Below are 19,921 nucleotides of genomic sequence, written 5' to 3'. Positions count from 1 at the left end.
GCAACATATATCAGGCTACCATATTATCTCAAATCTCAAACCACTTGACCATCTGATGCCTCATTTCAAAAACAAAAGAACAATCTGATGTCTGCTGAGAAGAAGAGAACGCACCTTATAGGGGAATGGGAGAAACAAAGTTGGACTTGGAGAGAAGGCTGTTACAATTGATTTATTCCAGGCAGGACAAATACAATACATCTGACAAATACAACCCATGCAGAGAAATGCTGAACCTTCACCGTCTGCACTGAAGGAAGCAGCGTGTACCACTAGACTGTCAGTGCCTGCTAAACTGCTGGTACAGTTGAGTAAATACTGTAAATGTTCCCCACCACCAAATGAGTAAACAGTAATTCCTTAGTCTTGTCAACATTTTCTCAGCCCCTCGTTGCTAAACAGAGTTCTTAAGGGTCACTTTTACCCAGCAGGCCAATGAAAAGGTTAAGGGTAGATTATGTTTTTTTTATTATTATTTGTATTTGTTTAGTTTTGGAAATTGATCGCCCTTGGTGTTCATAGCTCACCATCTAACGCAAGCATTGTTTATCTCTAGGAAGCAGGGGAAATGGTGAGCTCCCTGATGGGAGCCATGGAGCTGGTCATTGATTTGCTGAAGTCATCCAACGATGATGTTCTGGCAAGCATGTGTGCTGTCATAGCCCAAATCGCCAAAGACAAGTACAATTTGGCAGTTCTGACCGATTATGAGGTGGTCTTGCTGCTGGCAAAGCTGACTGACAAAGTAAGCGCACTTCAAAGCTTGTGTTCTTTTTTTAAACTCGTGTTCACTCTCAAATAAACAACTGTCTTTACAACCGTTAAAGGCTGCTTCTTTATATCCTTTATATCATCCATCCAGCTAATGAGACATGCATTGTAGAGCCTGTTGCTAGGCAGTAACTAACTTTGTGTTCCCTTGACTGATTGTTGGGCTCTAATGGCATCCTGTTCTCCACTCAGCCCAATGACCTACTCCGCTGCCACCTGGCTCAGGCCATCGCCCAGTGCTGCACGTGGCGCAACAACAGGGCGACCTTCGGGGAGGCGGGAGTGGTGCCCCACCTGGTGCATTACTTAAAGTCACAGGACATGAAAGTCCGCCACAGTACAGTGATGGCCCTGCATCAGTTGTCCAAGGAGTCAAACAATTGCATCATCATGCACGGTGAAGGAGTGGTAAAGGTCAGTCGTGCGATGTTTGATGCCTGCTTATTGTTGGGAATCTACTGCATAATTATGTAATTTTGTTACGAAAAGTGTGGTCTTGCACCACACTTGCTTTCGTCATGTGTGAAAATGAATAAATTAAATCTGTGACTATTTCCACATCCTTTGTGTAAGGAGCCAGAAACAAAAGTGTTTTTTGTTCAGTTGAGGAAACACGGCTCAACTTTCTAACCATCATGGGAATTCAGTAGAGCAAACAGCGCAGTGTGTGCAAAGTGTCATTTCTCTGCTAGAGCCTACATGCCATTACAGCGCAAGTCAAAGGCTTGTAGCTGGTGGCAACAGTTGCTAAGGTCGGTTCCTGGACATCAGGAGAGAATGCAGCATCAGGCCGAGCTGCCAGCTTAGAAATGAAAAACTATATTCTCTTTCCAAATGTTTTTTTTTTTGGGCTTTGTATTGTTACAAGCGGTAGATGCACTGAACACAGTCAAAATTAAGATCCTTTTACAAACTAATCACGTCCAACATGAATGTAAAAATACACATCTGAGCTTTATACAGTGTACTTCTACACTCCAATTATTAGTGTTATGCATTTTAAATTAATGCTTCCATAAAATGTGAATATGAATATTTATTTTTTAGAAGTAGGTTTAGGTTAATTCAGGTTATATTATGTGGTTGTGTGTAGGGTAACACCAATATTTATTAAAGTAGGAAACTTAGGAAAAAAAGGACAATAGTAAGCCTGGCCTTTTCTTAAATTAAAAGTTAGTCTAGACAGGGAAGTTAGTGAAAAAAATAAATTAAAATCTCTGAAAAAAGTTCCATGTAGAGCTCCATTCAGTAAATTCTCGCACCTGCATGATGTATCCCTCAGTCTCATGCACACAGTACACTACTTACTGTAAAGCTGTTGATTTTTTTTTTTTTTTCAATGAAAGAACATTCCAAGTACTATTTATATCTAAACCAAAGTAAAACATTTTTCCCACGTTCATAAAATTAGTGTATTATATTTTATGCTGTTACAGTCCCTGAGGTTGAGCACTTAACTATAATTGGTTTGCTCAACTAAACATTGGGTGTTCTGAAAAAAAAGTCCTATTTGCAAAAGTCTTTATGAACTTTTTTTAAATTTTACACAATATGAAGTGACACACCTTATTTTGTGTGTGTGTGTGTGTACTTTATTTGTGTGTGCTTATTGTAAAAAGTCTTATCTCGGGAAATGTGGGCAAATGCATGACATTCTGTAATCTGGTTGCAGTATTTGACCTTATTAATGTAGCAGTGAAGGATTGCAACAATGCTCCATAATGTATTTTTGGCCTTTTAAAGACCTTAACTGCACCAAGTGTTGCATTTGTTGTTAATCTCAGACAAGGAAAGCCACCGCAGGCGGCCTCATTGTTCAGTCTGGCTTCAGTCTCAGCCAGCATGAAACGTCCCTGCGTGACCCGGAGGAGACATTACAGTTTGAGAGCATGTCAATCACCACCGTGCAATGGGCATTGTAATGATCCGTTTGGATGACATACAGACACCCCATAGAAAGAATTTGTAAAAAAAAAACAAAAAAAACATCATCAGTAGTTTATTACTTGATATGAGGGTCTGTGACTAATATATGGTCTGGTGTAAATTTATAGACCACCTCTTGTGTTATTGCAACAGTATTTCAGTGATTTTCTGTGCTGTGGAGAAGCTCTCCAAACATGTTCACCCACGTGTAGTGTACAGTTTCAAATGAGCGCAGATTTCTTTTACTCCAGAGTTGCTTTAGAACGTAATGTTCATGCTGTAGCACACTTAATGATGTGTGTAGCAGCACCCTGAGGCTCACAAAGGAAATTAGGCATCCAAAAGAAAGCATTTCACTCTGGAAAATCGATAAACTGCCTTTGTTTTAGTTGTTTTATTCCTTCCACAATGCTTGAATATTGTCCTTTCATTCACATTAATTTAGTGGATTCAGGTTGTCATTTACAAATCTTTTTAACAGGGATGCTAAAGCTTCCTGTCAAAATATTTTCCGAGGAATCTCTTGACCTCTATGATCGTACATGAAGTAACACGATTCTCTCAAAGGAAACGGCAGAGAGAAGTTTAGCCAGAGAGATGGATTGCCCTTCACCGTTTGATTTGACATCTACTCTTGGTATCTCACAGTTTTATATGGATGCGCTTCATTTTGTGTGACGCCTGCCACGGTGCTTTACATGGCTTCCAAAAGGCTGGATTGTTTGCTCAAAGCATGAGTTCTCATGGACACTTTCAGACAGTTGTATGGATTCAAGAGGCTCTTTCATGAGAAATCGAGGAAACTGACCAAATGCAGATGGCCGTTATCAGTGCTAGCAGTAACATAAAAGTACCTGAGTAACTGAAAAAGAAATGGTGGAATATTGGTCAGCACGTCTGCCTCACAGTTCTGAGGTTCGGGACTCGATTCTCTGATGTTCTATGTGTGTTGTTTGCATGTTCTCCCCTATGCATGGGTTTTCTCTGGGTACTACGGCTTCATGCTGTTCCAGGGTTTCTGGAACAGGCTTCTGCTTATGATTTCCAGTGTTAATTTGTAAAATGTTTGGGCCATTAAGTGCTTGCATGAGTAGTGTTTCCTCATTCTCCATGCGTAAACCGAAATGCATCAATATCAGTAATGTAAAGGAATATCATAAAGCTTTTTGTAATATTAATTGTTCAGATTTTTGGGGCTCAGCATCTAGCTGAAGGCGCTTAAGTAAAAGGTGCCCCTTGCTTCATCCTCTTCAGAAACAGAAGCTAGCAGAACGCTCTGGCTTGCGAGAGGCTGCAGTTAATGATTTTTACCTTGACTTCCTTCACCAACCAGTCAGAGCTAAACTTAGCTGCCTGTTGGTGCCCCCGCATCCTAACGCTTGAATCATGGGAACACTGGGAGCTGATGGAGCCATAATGGCAGCTCGGGGGAAGGGTAAGTCTGAACTACCTGCAGCTGGTCAAACGTGAGCACACTTAACACTGTGACACCTACATGTGTGATACGATATGTGCAGTAGTGTGCACAGCCCTCCCAACCCGAGAGGGGACCCGGGAGCGAGGTTATATGAAGCATGTACACTTCCTTTCCCTTTCGACTTGGAGGTCACTGGAGTTCTGTAAAGTGCAAAAACCTCAGAAGAGCGTGATTCCCGATTTCAAACGTAGCGGAAAGTGTTTGCCACAGTAGGGGAATATCTAACAAGTGGTGTTTTATATTCTACAAGAGCCCAGCTGGGAGGGGAAGGGCAAGCTTCAGGGGAAAAGGGGAGGGGGGGGCAGCAAAGAGAGACACGCTTATCTAAGCAGAGCCACGTGCTTCGGGATAACTTATTTGGCGAAGTCTGAATAACATGCCGTGAAGTTGGCAACATCTCGACCTCTGGCACTTCTCAGGCATCCTCTTTTCACAAAAGAGACTTGTTAGCAAGCTGCATGTTTTCTCCAGCCTGTGGATGCAAGTTTGCTCACCGAGGTGTTTTGGATGCTATTTAAAAATCATATAAAACCAAAGGGCAAATGTTTCACATATTCCCAACACTGCTGCATTGACATGAGCTGACATCTCTCTTTGCTGTGTGCCTTTTTTCTATGAAATGAAATTAATAACATCCATGAGGAACACTTTTTATTTCCACCGTCCTGTATACATCCCTTTTAACTATTTTAGCACCATAATAGTAGATATATGTATTAGTTTCACAGCTTTCAGGGGCAGTTTGAATGATTAAAATGGTAGCGAGGAGTTACAGTAATTTGAAATACACGTGCGCCGCGGTGTCTCCCGTGAGCCCCGTGGTTTGAAAAGGGATAATGCCGTGCATGTAAACTGACTCATTCTGTCATTTTCTTTCTATTTTATTTAGAAAATACTGTGAATGTCCTTTCTGTGCCTTTTTAATTGTTTGCTCGCCACACAAATGTTAGCCATTAGCATGGTTGCATGTAAACACTGTGATGTTTTAGGGTCAGTTTGAGTACAAACAAACAAAGTAGAAGTTGTAGTTGTGATAGAAGTTGATCTTCCCACCAACTCATTGGATCAGAGGCGGATTGGGGGGGAAAAGTGGCCCAGGAGCCATGGACAGACTGGCCCAGTTCATGCACACCGTGGGGAGCCAGCCAGCCAGCCAGCAACACAAATTTCATCTAACTTGATGATTAAAAAAAATAAAAAATACGCTCTTTTGGACCATAATTCATGTAGTCGTTAATGACCTCAAAAACGTAAACCTAAAAATATAAACAAAGACAAAAGGAACAGAGTCAGGACCATAGATAATTTTACACTTTAGACTATGTGAATCCCGGGAAACAATGAGTCCAAACCCGGGAACAATGAGTCCCTGCAATTTATCATCACGGAATACAGATACAATAATCCTCCTCTATATCACGATTATTGCTTCGCGATCCCACTATATTGCAGATTTTTATTAGAGGAGTTACTCTTTTTTTTATACTGTTTGTACAATATTTTTGTGTACAATATTTTTGTGTTATCCATTGCTCTTGTTCTCTATCAGTATATTATATGTGTTTAGACCTGTCATGATAGCACATTTATTAGGATGATATATTTTTCCAATATCCAGTATTGTTTTTTTATGCCACTGATATAATGATATTAGAGCATAATAATTCAACTACATCCTTTTTTAAGAACAATTCACTTTTAATTCCAATTCTAAGAATAATGAATATTGACATTGTTATGTGGAACAATAAATATCTTAGATAAAAAAAATATAAATGAAACAGACTCAGGCTCTGTTCCCAAAAATTGCACTTCTACAAATATTAAATATTGGCACAGCAGTATAAAGAGTCATTAATGCCTTAACAGGCAATATACTACCAATCAAGTTTTCAGTTGATTAAGAAAAAGTGCCAAGTCGCAATTTAATGAGAACACAAGTCGATCAAAGCAACTTGTTTTGATTCAAGATGTGTACTTTTTAAATGTCTCAAGCCTTTCTTTAAACGCTTCTTTGTCAACATGTTCAATCTCTTTACAACAGTAATGCTATACTGTATATAATGTGAACATACGTGCGCCATATTCACGTTTGTATTTGCATTGTTGGGCAAAGGGTTCCATAATTGCAAGCTGACGGTCAACGGGAAATGTCCCACTGTTGTTTTTTTGTTCCCAGCTGAAGAAATTGGGTGGGATGGTTGTATTTAAAATGGATTTTGTCACTTTGAGGTTTTAAGTTCTGTTGCCTTTGTTGCGACTTAATACAAATTTAACATACCAGCTCGTTGGTGTTCGCGGGATGGCCGCGTTCATCTGGCTTAAATCCAAAATGTTCCCACATCGTCGCGGTGGCATGAGGCTTTGGAATTAATTTAATTTATGCCGCTACGGATGCAGGTGCGCGCACACACGCACACAGACACGCACACAACCAATCAGATGGAGGGTCCCCGCTCTTCACTATCTCTGATTGGTTTGGAGACCATGATGAAACCCATCATGTGTCTGCTTTCAAGTCGCGGAAATGTTTTTTTTTTTTCTTTCTTTCAAATGCCTGGGCAGCTGTAAGCACCCTCTGTTTTTTTTTTAACCCCCCTTTCTGTTTCATTGACTTCCCATCAGCCCACTGGGGATAACCCCAGTCTCCCCGTACGCCACGCTGCCCTGCATTGGATTGATACTCATTTTATTAGAACCAACTGTCCATGTTAATATCTGGGCAATTTATTTTATATAGCTGGCAGATTATTAAAGCTTTTTAAGTTTAAGGACAGATTAGAAATTGTACTGTAGGTTGACCACTCCATATTTTGGGACCTACAAAAAGCATCCAGCTGAAATATCATAACTTTAGTCATGTATTCTGCTGCACTCTGGATTGCATTTCTGTCCTGCCTCATCATGCAATCATTGAGCGGTCTACATACCAATCATTAAATGCAGGAGGATGTACAGCATACTGTATAACTCTTAACTCCAGTTTCCAGTGGCATAGCGCACCCACTGAGCATATAACTGACTCTTTCTCAGGTTTTGGTGCCAAAAATGGAAAAGAGAATTAGTTATTGACATAATATTAATATAGTCAAACATTATTAAGTGGCAATATGTGCCCCCTCGTGTGAGCCCTTTCGTTAGATGTGTACTTAGTGTTTTTTGAGTATTTTTTATCAGAATATTAACAGTAATTGACTTTATTACTGCGTTAGCGTTGTTTAGGGATTAGATGACAGTGTGTTCCGACAGGTGTACAAGCGGAACAGAGGTTCGTCGTAAAACGATGACCCCTTTTACTAGAATAGGTTATTTAGCGTCGTCTCTGCAATGAAAGTGACAGAATCACTGCTGTGAAAAGCATGTGTCTCTCAAAATATTTTTTTGTCTTTTAATCTAAAAAACAATGTAAATGTATTTTCTTATGGATTTAACGAAAGGGGAAAACAATCTTTTGAAATGCATGTTTTCAATGGAAAGCAGTTCTCATTCTTTGTCTTTGTGCCATCAACATGTAAGCTTTTTTAAGGTAAATTCATAATATATTTCAAACTTAAATGAAGGTTTGTCAGAATAATTTACCCTTTTTGTGTATTTATCAAGGCTTTTACCTTCATTGCTTTTTTGGGGGATGTATTGTTGTTCCTTTATTATCGATGTAAACAACCCTTTTCAAAATAATTACAAGTGTGGCTTGGAAAACCTCAGTGGTTTGCCATAGGGAATTTAGGAAGAAGCACACATTGAATAAATTTAGCTTCATCCATTGCGCCAGAGTATTTATGCTTACACTTACTTTTATTTCGACTCAACCCCACAGCCACACGCAAACGTAATGTAGTGATTTCACTCCAGATAAAACAGGAGAAAAAAAGCTCATCTCCCCAAAACACATGGCACTCAGCAGTGGTTTCAATCTCTATATATAGTGAGATTGTCTCTTTTCACTTGCTCCTACATGACAAAACTGAACAGTAAGCAAATCACAGTGCAAATCACAAAAGCTTGAGATTGTGGAAAATGCAGGAGCTTGTTTTAGTACAATCTACAACGCGTTCCATTACTCAAGCCACTAATAGTCAGATATAATCTGACCTTTGGAGCGCCACACTGAGTGGTGTGGTTCATTCTCAGGTTTTAATGTCAAGCCTTCCCTGTGTGGCTTTCATGTGAAAATATGTGCTTGCGTGCCCCTTGCTGATATTCTGTATGCCTCAGGAGAAACACACGAAAACATGAATACACATAGTACATACAGTACATGCATTGCTCTGCTGCAAGACAGTTGTGTTTCACTAAAAGTGTCTTCACTGCCAACCCAAACCTCTCTCTGTACTCGTTGCAGCCTATGACCCACTTCGCGGGCGCTGATGATCAGAAGGTTAGCAAAGCCGCCACCGAATGCCTGCGCAACATTCATCTGCTCTTTCCAGACCAGCCCAGGGCCAAAAAATCAGCACCACGCATGTAATTGAACCACATGGCTATAAATAAAATGCTATCATTAAATCCAAATCTCAGGCTCGTATTTATTTGTTGTTGTGCTTAATCTTTGTTTCAGATCCATTACTTCATGAAGATGAGGTAATGCATGTAACATTGACATCATCAAGTTAATTGTTATAGAAACATTTTAACGATCTTAATTTTACTGTGCCCACTTGAAGATTGGAAAAATTGGGTGCGTACATTTATTTACGTTTTGGTGTGTGCGTGTGTGTGTGTGTGTGTCTGTGTATATTTTTGATTTAAAAAAAGAGAGATTCTGAACAGTAACATAAATAAAGTAGCCCTCATTCAAATGAAGTAAAACAGACAGACTGAGTCTAATTTTGTATGGATGAAAAACAAAGCGGGAAACAACCGACTACTGTACTCTTAAAAAAATGTTATTGATAAGAAGCTGTGATTTTATTTAATTGATTTTCTTGTCAACTCGTTACAAAAAATTTCATTATTTTTAGTTAAACACTAAAATAACTACCTTAATATTAGAGAAACTCAATGTTTTCTGGTTACACAATGCAATTGAGTGAACCTGTTGACAAGAAACTAGATTATTCAAGTCAACTTGAACTCATAAACATAGTTATGGTTACTCTTTGGCTACTGTTTGTAAACTTGCAAATGTTCCACCCTAGTCTAGTTGGTGGCACTAGCAGGGGTGAAAAAATATCAATGGTGCATAATGGAAATGCTATTTTATAGGGCCGCTTTCTCTCATGAGCCCTCATCACTTTTGTCCCCCTTTCCTCACCCCTGGACGATAATGCACATTCCAACTGCAAAGCAATGAAGAGAAAAAGTGACAACATCTTTCATCGGTCTGTGGCCAACCCTGGATTACCAGAGCAACACAAATACACGGTGTGTCTTATGGACCATGACGTACCCAAATCTCGTCAAAACCGGTTCTCTTTTAACAGGCCAAGAGGTTATACACAAGTAAACATGCAGTACTTTTTCACAGTTCTGAAAATATTGTGCTTGTAGAATGTAACTCCAGGGTACTGGGTAAACCTCCATCAAAGGTAGCACCGTTTTGTTCAATTTCAGTCAAATTCTGAATTGTATGACCATATTGGCAGTCAATTTCAGAGGCTCCACAATGTATCAGAGAAACAAAGAGATATGGCTGAAAACATTGAGAAATTTCTGTTCAACTTAGCTGTGGATGTTGTTTATTATTGTTGCTTGGATGTCTTGTTTCAATGTGTTTCCCATAGATACTCAGAGGTTTGTGAATGTGGTTCTTTCCATCTGATCTTTTTATCCCCTGGTTTGGTTAACTAACCCGCCAAGCATTAAGTTTGACTGCAGCACAACAGAATTTGGCACAAGTTCTGCTCGCTTATGTTTGTCAGTCTGTTTGGATTCCATTTATCTTAGATGCCACAGGAGCTACTTTGGCCCTTAAGATTTATATTAGCTCTGTACGAAAAAAGAAAATAAGCAGAACATTGGAACTGCGTGGCCCAAAATCTCCATCACTCTTTGAGGTTCAAACCACTCCCAGCTGTTAGACAGGGTCAACTGGAGGAGCATGATGCATGGTGGGCAGTGCATGAATGAAGCAACTCCTACCCAAAATACAAGGAGCTGGAGGAAACCAAAAATGAATTCCATAACTTTTTTTAAAAATAAAACTTAACAATTTCATTTTTTCTAACTCATTTTAAAGACGTAATTTCTAAACATCTCTCTCACCAGAAAGTATATACACGGTGGGTGAAAAGTAATTAGGCATTAAAAATTGCTTTTAGGATTTTTAGTATTAATGAAGTCATTATGAAAACATTTTATAACCATACAACCCTAACGGGGACTTCTTACTGTTTTATTTCTTATCTTCCAGATGGCCGGTCACGTGACTGTTCAGAAGCGAGCCAAGATAGCAGTTTATTGCTTTCCTTTTCTTATTATTAATTATCATCTTTACTTTCATTTGCCCATGTAATAAATATATAATAATTTAATTTATTTCAATAAATTTGCAATAGGGATATGGATTTAATGCCTAGTTACTTTTCACCCACCCTGTATATCTTTTTAGAGCAACTGTACAGTGGAATGTGGTCAGCGGCTAATTTCTGAGGATTTAAAAAGAAAAACATACACTAAATCATGTAAAAGGAAACAAATCATTAAACATACAGGCAATGTTTGTGACTTTCTGTTGGTATTCACCATAGTGTCTTAAAAGGAAGCTAGATTACATTTCACCAATATAGGGGTATCCAGGTAGCCATAATTTACCAATTACAATAACAAGAAATTAAAGGCCTTTCCATGATGTCATTCAAAACAATGTTTAGGGTAAAAAAAAATTTTTTAAGCATGTCGGAAGTACATTCAAGCGATGTGTTTCGAATATTGTTGACAGTGTGACAGGATGTTTAACATTCATGCTGAAATAACACACAGTTGCACTTTGCTGTGTGAACCTGATGTTGAACGCTGTGGAGTACAAGGCAAAAGGCTGGGAGGATGTAGTAAGGTGGTCACGCAGCCTGGTCCCTTCCGACCTTTTGGTCTTAAAGCCACAGCTGAGAGTATTAGCTGGGCCACAAACCCTCTTAGAAGAGAAAGTGCCACTTTTTCTGGCTTGCTGTCTGCCACTGACATTATTCAAGGGAAATTACAGGTTAGGACTCCCGCCTCAGCATAGGCAGCAATTACATCCAGTGCTGGCCTTCCTGGTCACCTTTCAACATCCCATGTTTTCTCATTGCTTCGCATGGAAATACTGGAGGGATATCCCTGTTGATGTTGTCCCTCCGCTTTGCAGGGAAAATGAGTGCCCCTCTATTTGCCTCAGCTCTGTCCCTCAACTACCATGTCTCACCATTGGCCTGACTTTCACCTGGGGTTACAAAGGAGACATTGTAGCTGAGTAATTTTGGAAATACAAAGGAACCTCAAGGTCGATCATAATCACTTCTGGGATACTCGTCTGATTTGTGGATATTGTGAAATAACAGGGCATAATGTTTTCGTGTCAAACTTGCATCATAAAACCTATTGACTGAAATGTTTTCAGTTACATTTCAGCATTTCATCCCCCCAAGCGGAGAACAAAAGAGGACTAGCTGACAACTTGAACACCTACTGCAGATTTGAAAAGGACACCTTCACATCTCACACCCACCCAGCCGTACCACTGACCACCATCGAACCTCTGACTTCTTTGTTAACCATTCGACGCAGTCAACATGGGACTGCACTTCATCCTAGAACACCTCGATGGCGCAGGGACTTACGCGAGGATCCTGTTTGTGGACTTCAGTTCTGCGTTCAACACCATCATCCCCGAACCCTCTCCTCCAAGATAATCCAGCTCAGCGTCTCGCCTGCCAACTGCCAGTAGATTTACAGCTTCCTGACGGGCAGGACACAGCAGGTGATGGTGGGGGGCCACAACCTCATCCACACGCATCATCAACACCGGGGCGCTCATATGTTTTTTTTTAACCATGATTAACCAGCAATTTTAACCCCCCCCCCCCCCTCCCTGCGACCTCAGCCTGAGAGATAGGAGAACTCCCGGACTGTAGTTATTCCTTCAAAGGCAGGTCGCTAGAATTGAGGAGGTCTTGGAAGTATTCTCCCCACTGGCCTACAATATCCCGAGATGAGGTCAGACACAGCCCCTCCCCACCAGACACTGTTGATAGTTTTTGCCATAGCGACTGCAGAAGCCACAATCTGCATGACCACCTGATACCCATTAGCTCTCTCAGAGGTCCCACGGGCAAAAAAGGCCCAATTAGACTCCATATAACTTAGAGGTGCAGAACATGGCCTACTAAGAAATTGTGCCCAGCCTCCCCAGGGACATGGTCTCAGTTCTGCTGTAAGTGGGAATTGAAGGGGTCTGTGGTACACTTCTGCCAGTCATCCTTCCTCACCATCGACGCTAATACACCTTAAGAGGGTGATCACTTGACAGCTTCTTCACCCAATGTCCAAAAGATGCAGCAGTAAGTCTGATGGCAAGACCACCAAGTCGATAATGGAGATGTGGTATGGTGCGAAATGTACATAAACAAAATTTAACAAAATTTCTGCTGCAAAATATTCATTTCGACTACATTTAGGTCCATTGTCATCAACTCATGCAATTTGTCAAAGGGTTTTGCAACCCAACCTTCAGTGATGGACGCAGCTATCGTGCAGCATGTTAAGACGCAGGCCTTAAAAGACGAATGGGCGGATCAAGTAAAGCAAGTTTTCTTTTGAGGTATCCCACATTTCCCTAGATGCTCTGCAAAAATATTTCATAAAAGTAATGAATAGAATAGAGGTTTTCTTAAAGTATTGGAAGCAGCTTTCCGTACCCCTTTTCAATGCCATTTTTAATATAAGATCACAGCAGTTGGCAGCAGTGTTGTCTTGCTGCATTGCCATAAAAAATATATGTGCGCACAACAGCCTCTCAGAGCTCCGTCCAAGTTGAGAGCAGCAGAACACTGCTCCTGTTCTCCACCTGTAAATTAGCCTTTCTATCATTGCAGCGTGCAGGTCTCGTGGTGGGAGCGTCTGGTGTCACGCTCAACCAGTGTTTGCTCAGCGGCCATGCATCCGCTTCCTTGCAAATTCTCACGAATCCTCAGACATCTAATGAGATCTCCTGCTATCCTTTTTTGGGGGGAGTTTAAAATGTATTTCATGCCATGTATGAATCCCGACATTCACTTCCATAATGTGTAAATACCAAGCAATAAATTGACAATAAATAAATAGAGAAATAAGTGTGCAAATACCACAGCATCTGGGTCATATTTCAAGCATACAAACATCTCCATTAAGGCCTCAGTAATGTTTGTTATTACCCCACTTTTTTGTTTGTTTGTTTTTACCTGTCCTGTTCAGCTGCATGGCCATGCAGAATGGTGGATCTGTATGCCTTTTCTGCTGGAACAGTTTTGCTGTTTAGCAGAGGAGTTAGAAATACTCTCTCTGCTTATTTTTACATTTTTTTTTTTATTATTCTAATGTTTATTGAAAATGCAGCCGGACAGAAAAGGGTTTTAGGGGACAGAATGGACAAGGACAATAGGGGTGCGAACCACATCAGAACAATAGATATTTGACGACAAGTAACATTACAAGAGTCAAATCATGGTTCTTATGTGGGGGGGGGGGGACCCAGTGAGGACATGCAACAACCAATAGATCAAGATGAGAGAGCACAGAAAAAGGGCAGGACAGGACTGTTATTATCCTCCAAAACATTACAGCTTTGGCCTTTAAGTACAAAGTCAAGCATTTTTAGATTTTAGACAAAACTTTTCATTCATAAAATGTCAGTGTACCATGATTTTGTATGGAAAATTATGTTAACAGAGATTTGAAATTGCCTCAGTGCTAGTATAGAATAATTATGGTACAACGTAGGCATACTACCTGAGTCAGCAGGTATAATATTATAATTATTATTATTACAGCAGGTACTGAACTGTGATTTGCATCTCTGTTGTCTGTCCTACTTGGGCTGGACTCTTGTCATGGGCCGACATTTCTGTCACTGTTCTTGCAATCATTGGGCCTTCTGCATGTCAGTCATTATATGCAGCACCAATGATATTCTGGTCGCAAACAAACCACCCTAAAATGTAGTTTTAAGTAATTGTCACAATAGAAACTGAGCTACAGTATGCTAGAAAAATTTAATTCTGGTTCAAGAAATCTTTACTGAATGTCTGAAAAGGGACACAAGTGATCCCACTCCTCATTTTATTTGTTTACTCAGTAAACATTTCCTTGGGTAGTTTATGTTCTTAGGCACATAGTTTTTACTGCAGTAGATCATCCTTAATGGTTGAATCAGGGCAACTGGACTGTTTTTGTTTGTTGAAGAGGTTTAACCATTAATCTAAAAGGCTTCTTTGGTTCTAAATTTTAGTTGTGGAGTCTCCCTATTGATGCCTCAGTGGGTGTGTGCCCTCAGAGTGATCAACAATGGTTGTGTTGCTGTTGTCCGGCTTGGTTAGTAAATCAACCGTCTTGCATACCAATCAGTCGCTGACTCGTCTTGTGGCAAAACAGCTCGTTAGGCCCACTCTTCCCATCAAATGAGGCGATCTTTGAGGGGAGCAATGTTATAGGCAGACGATAGGTGATGCCTCAAAACCTAGTTTGTGTCTAGTTTCACATAGATAGCTTTCTTTTACTTCTCTTTCAGACCCGCAGTCCTCCCTATCCAGAATTTGGACATTGTTTTCTTCGAAGGAATGTCCCTTCTTCTTGAGATGGAAATGAAGGGCTGATTGTGGATCCAAAAAGCTGCCCGCCTATGTTGCGCCATGCGTCTGTGCAGCAGCTTCTTAGGTTCTCCGATGTAGAGGTCATTGCACTCCTCACTGCACTGCACTGCTACATTACATTGCTACATCAACATTGCTGAGTTTGCTTCTTGGTATTTTTTCCTTGGGGTGAACCACCTTTTGTCTGAGGGTGTTCGTGGGTTTGAAATGCATTGCAAATGCAAGATTTGATTAGCACCTGTTTATATATCCACAGTTGGTGAGAGCCTTCCTGACGTGAATCTGCTCTTTATGTCTTCCTTTGTCGGTGTTGGAGTGGTGGGTGAAACTTTGTGGATTGAAGGTGAAATGTCTTCAACAAACAAGGAGAGTCCAGTTGCCTTGATTCAACCCTTGCAAATTAACATGGCCTGGATGACTGAGAACTGACACAGACATGCAGCAGGTAATTTGTGTAGATCTGTAAATTAAACCCTCCTTGTGATTGATTTGCAACATGCCTGTCAATTGTGGCGGAGCAATACAATTAGTTGAGCGCTACATTTGGTGTGATTGAACAGTTTCGCTTAGAGGAATCAAATGACCCCTGCGATGGCCTCAACTTTATATGCCTGTCTGCTACGTTGACAGATCACATCTTTTCTAATGCACCTGACCATGAAATTGTGGAAATTGCGAAATTTTAGACAAAGCTCTGATTTGATGAGTCTCCCAGGGTAGGACTGTTCTTTGATTGGCCATAAAAGTTTTTTTTTAAGGGGCAACAATGTGCATGTCTTCATATTCTTGTTTACAAACTTGCAGTACATTAGAGAATATTTGATGAGATCCAGTGTATTATTTCCTCTGCCAAGTGCAAAATTGCAATGGCAAGTGGTTATGTTCCTCTAACTATTTGTTAGCAGGATTGGACAAAAAAACAAACAAAAAAACATAACCAACTTCCATAGAAACTTTTGCGAGCAAGAACCTATTGCAGGGTGTTATTGCAAGACCTTATTTTCACTCTTTGCTGTAACAATCTACTTGCATTGGGGCCAAGTGTTGCAGTGACCAAACATATTCAGCAGGTAGAGCTCTACCTACAGAATCGGAGTGGAACAATTTGTTCTTCAATGTCATGATTGGCTATATTTGGGATTGTATGGCCTTGGCTGAGGTCTGTGCTCTCCTGAGTGTTACTGACATTAACTTTGTGTTTATAAGAATCTATGCTTTACTGTCCTGAATTTACACCACACTAGAAAAGGATGATGCTAACAAGTGGTAGTTGTATGTGTTTGCAGACTATATGTGATAATGGCTACTCGAATTGCTCCAAAATGCCAAATGCTTCTTATATAGAAGACAGTGATAATGTGACACACACTCCGGCACAGCTGTAAAGCATTTGGTACCTCCATCCAGGATCCAACCTGAGAGCTGTGTGTGGCACCTGCCCAAATAGGATTTAATTCCAGAATTCTCATCAAGGGTTTTTCATCACTTTATTCCAACCGTGACCCTTAAAGCTAAAGCCACAAAACATCAGCAAGGTATTATGTGTACATCCTATGTCACTCTTTAGCTGACTGGTTTTTGTTTGTTTGTTTGTTTGTTTTAGTTTGTTTTTTTAAGACATGAGAACAAAACTGAAGTAGGCGCTCTGGACTTGAGTTTCTACAAAATTAAGATTATTACGGAATTAATCAATGTGAATTGGGCATTGGCTCAAGAATGTGTGTTTCTACTGTGATGCATTTATTCATTTTACAAGTTTATATTCCTGTTCTTATTTCGATGATAATTAATGTACAGTACTTATCTCTGCACAATGCATCAAAATCTTCATACTCTCTCAATTGCAGTTTTTCACCTAAAAAGCAAAAGGTAGGTCGACCAGCGTTAAAGAGGTGATGTTATACAAATAGCTGAAATATTCCGCTTACCTTTTTACAGTGGGCATTATAAATGGCTTTTAATGTTTGAATATGAGTGATTTGTGCTGATCTGGTCTAAAAACACATTTTGTTTGACTGAATTGGATTTAGATACCAAACTTAAGCGTCAGTTTTACAAAGAAAACATGTTATTTCGCACATGCATCCATCAGTGCTTGGACACGTAACGGACATCCTCCCTTTAAAGTGTGCATGTGTGTGTTTCGTAGTTATTTGTTTTTCCCTGGGAAGCCATAAATAGAAAGACAACAGCGATGGCAGGGTTAAGAGATGGGTGTTCCGAGTTGCAATTATGCCACACTGTAATTTAAAAGAACCAATCCCAGCAACTTCTAATGACATTCCGTTTTCACTCTTGATTGCTTTTAGTGGACAGACATGGTGCACGTTTTCACTCACGGATTTGTGTCCCAAATGATTAACACTCGTCTGAAAAACAGTAATTGGGTCATTTTAAACAACCTGCAAATTTCTTCCGCAGTCACATTTTCCACCATTGCAGGCAGACCAACGAACAAATATGTATGTGGCTTTTAACTAGTAAGTCTGCGTGCTGCAATGTATAATTCCAACTCGGTTTACACAGACTTAAGTGTAGAGTAAAAACATCACGTTAATTGAAGGTCACGCTGTGGTACAGAGATTGAAAAATATTATAAAAAATTAGGATCCTAATACCATGAGGTGGAGAGATAGCTTCGCTGTGAACAATAACCAACTTTAATAGCTAGATCCTTGAATGATTAAGTGACATGGAAGCAGAGACCAAGTCTTCAAAATAATAGAAAAGTCATGTTTTTAAGTTTATGCTTGAGCTATCCGTGGTGTTTTCCAGATGTGTCGTTGATATGGACCAATATCAACCGTCTCTGAGGGCCACCAGCCAGCATCGGCTAGTAAGGGCCCTGTGCAGGGGATTTCCGCCAGTTGTCATCCAGAGCGCCACTGTTTTCTCATTCATTTGGTGCCAATGACAGCTCAGGACCCAAAGCAATTCCCCTGGGTCGCCTGTACGGTACTGTATGTACTCTCTGCTTCTATTAAAACTCTCATTAATTGCCACAATCGTGCATGTAGTACATCATGTTTTACTCATCTTATTTGGCTTGTTCTGGATGGGACAGACAGCATCTGTTGTTTCTTTTAAGTGACTGTCATTTTCCAACTGATCTTGATATTGGAGCTTTCTCTAAATTCATATTACACATTATTTAGGGGTTTTACACTTTTGATGTTTTGGTGTTCATGATGTTTCACCTCTGGTTTACAGCTAAGTTACAAACACAAAGTCTAACACAGAGGCCAAAGAAGAGCATTTGGAGCACATGCCTTCGTTAAAGAAAGGTTGCTATAAAATCTCAATGAATCCTCTCCAGGGAAGGTTGTGGCAGGTAACACAAGTTCACGTCAGGTGAGAGGGAAAGCCCACCAAACTTGAGAAAATAAACCCCCTCTGACCTTAATTACAGTGATTGCACCACTTGACGACTCAGTAGAGAACATGTTTGCATAAGCTGTTAGTAAAAGTTAACTTCCCCCGTTAAATGAAAATAAGCACAAATAAACAATAATTACACAGATCCCCAACTCTTCTTATGAGTCCTGCTGCTTAGTCACCTCCTTAGAATCACTACCTAGGATAAACCCCAAAGGAACACACAGCTGAGGACCTCGGAGCTTATGACTCATGAGCACATTACGTGACAGGCTTTATAATGGAAGTCAATGAGAGGGTTGATCAGATGTAATCAGCACCCGCGTGGTTATAAACAGCCAGAATCCACATTTTTGGAATGTTACAGCATGCATAGTGTTTGGTTTGATCCTGATGGAATAATTTCTGTTGCAGGAAAAACGCCAGTCTTATGTTTGATAGCAATTTTTGCTTTGGGACAGAAAAACAATATGTTTCATGTTATTCAGCCTCAGAATGGCGTGACGATGACGATTTTAACCAAGCAACAGAAATCTCGGGTACAAGGGGTCATAGTGTTGTAGGGTGATTTTAATCAAAGTAAATGCCCTGCTGCGTTTGAATGATATCCTATTCAGGATGGCCACAGTCAAAGGTCAAATTAGTGCGTATTTTCATTTCTTTTTAGTGAGGTCTTCTCCTAATTTGAGGGATTATTGTTCAGAGTTGTAACAACAACCCAATAAATTTCAAAGGAGATCCGATCCAAACAGCAGTGGTAGCTATAAATTTAAAGGTTAAAGGTGTGGTATTCTTTATCGTTTTGCTCACTACTTCTAAACAACTTGTGTTATGCGATGAGAGTTTGTGATTTGACAGCTGGTCATCATGTGTGCTTCCTACAGACAATCACATCCTGTTCCGAGCCCAACGCCACCAACAACCACAGTCCGTCGCCGTCATGTCAAAGCTAGTGCAAGTAGTAACGCATAATTTTCAGACATCTTTTCCAAACAGAAAACAACCAAACAACTATCGACATAGAATTATATTGGACAATTGTTAGTGAGCAGAACATAGGTCACACTTTTATTTGGATTTTACTCAAATGTTGTGCATTTGTAGACGACACAGTAGTGAAGACTAACATATTTCCTCTATACAAAGTTAGCACAGCTACCTCCTATTTCTGCGGATGGGGGTGTCTGGGAGTTTGTATGTTCTCTTGGTGCTTGCGTTGGTTTTCTCCAGGTGCCCCGGCGTCTTCCTACATTCAAAAAACATGTTCTTAGGTTAACTGAGTACTCTAAAACAGGGGCGGGCAATTCATTTTCTTGAAACTGGTGGTAAAGTTGTCAAGGGCCACGCCATCATGCTAACCTCAAACATGTTTCATATTAATTTGATGTATCTAAGCCATTAATTTGTATTGTTTCACTAAGCTTCTACTTGTGAATATATGTTGTTATAATTAGGTAATATAAATGTTAAACATAATTATAAATGATCATTAATATTACAAATATATATTTTTAAATTGCATAGTTTAATTTGTGTTTGGACTTCATAAAGACTGCGAGGGCTGGTCAGAGACTGTGTATGGGGCAGGTCTGCTCTAAATTGTCTGTAG

General features: G+C 40.1%; 1 protein-coding gene across 2 annotated transcripts in view; it reads left to right on the top strand.

Moving 5' to 3' along the window:
* The window catches only part of odad2 (outer dynein arm docking complex subunit 2), a 52,645-nt gene extending 37,723 nt beyond the window's left edge, over positions 1 to 14,922 (top strand). For both annotated transcript variants that reach the window (XM_061666457.1, XM_061666458.1), the window contains 5 exons: positions 557 to 745; positions 964 to 1,185; positions 8,517 to 8,638; positions 8,733 to 8,755; positions 14,856 to 14,922. In XM_061666457.1, the coding sequence (XP_061522441.1) occupies positions 557 to 745; positions 964 to 1,185; positions 8,517 to 8,638; positions 8,733 to 8,748 (549 nt within the window). In that variant the 3' untranslated portion in view covers positions 8,749 to 8,755; positions 14,856 to 14,922. The remainder of the gene's footprint in view (positions 1 to 556; positions 746 to 963; positions 1,186 to 8,516; positions 8,639 to 8,732; positions 8,756 to 14,855) is intronic.
* The last annotated feature ends 4,999 nt before the right edge of the window (positions 14,923 to 19,921 follow it).

Source organism: Phycodurus eques, chromosome 21 (genome assembly GCF_024500275.1).
Source record: "Phycodurus eques isolate BA_2022a chromosome 21, UOR_Pequ_1.1, whole genome shotgun sequence".
Lineage (NCBI taxonomy): Eukaryota > Metazoa > Chordata > Actinopteri > Syngnathiformes > Syngnathidae > Phycodurus > Phycodurus eques.
The sequence above is the reverse complement of the archived record's forward strand: the minus strand, read 5'-3'. Positions and strand labels throughout refer to the sequence as shown.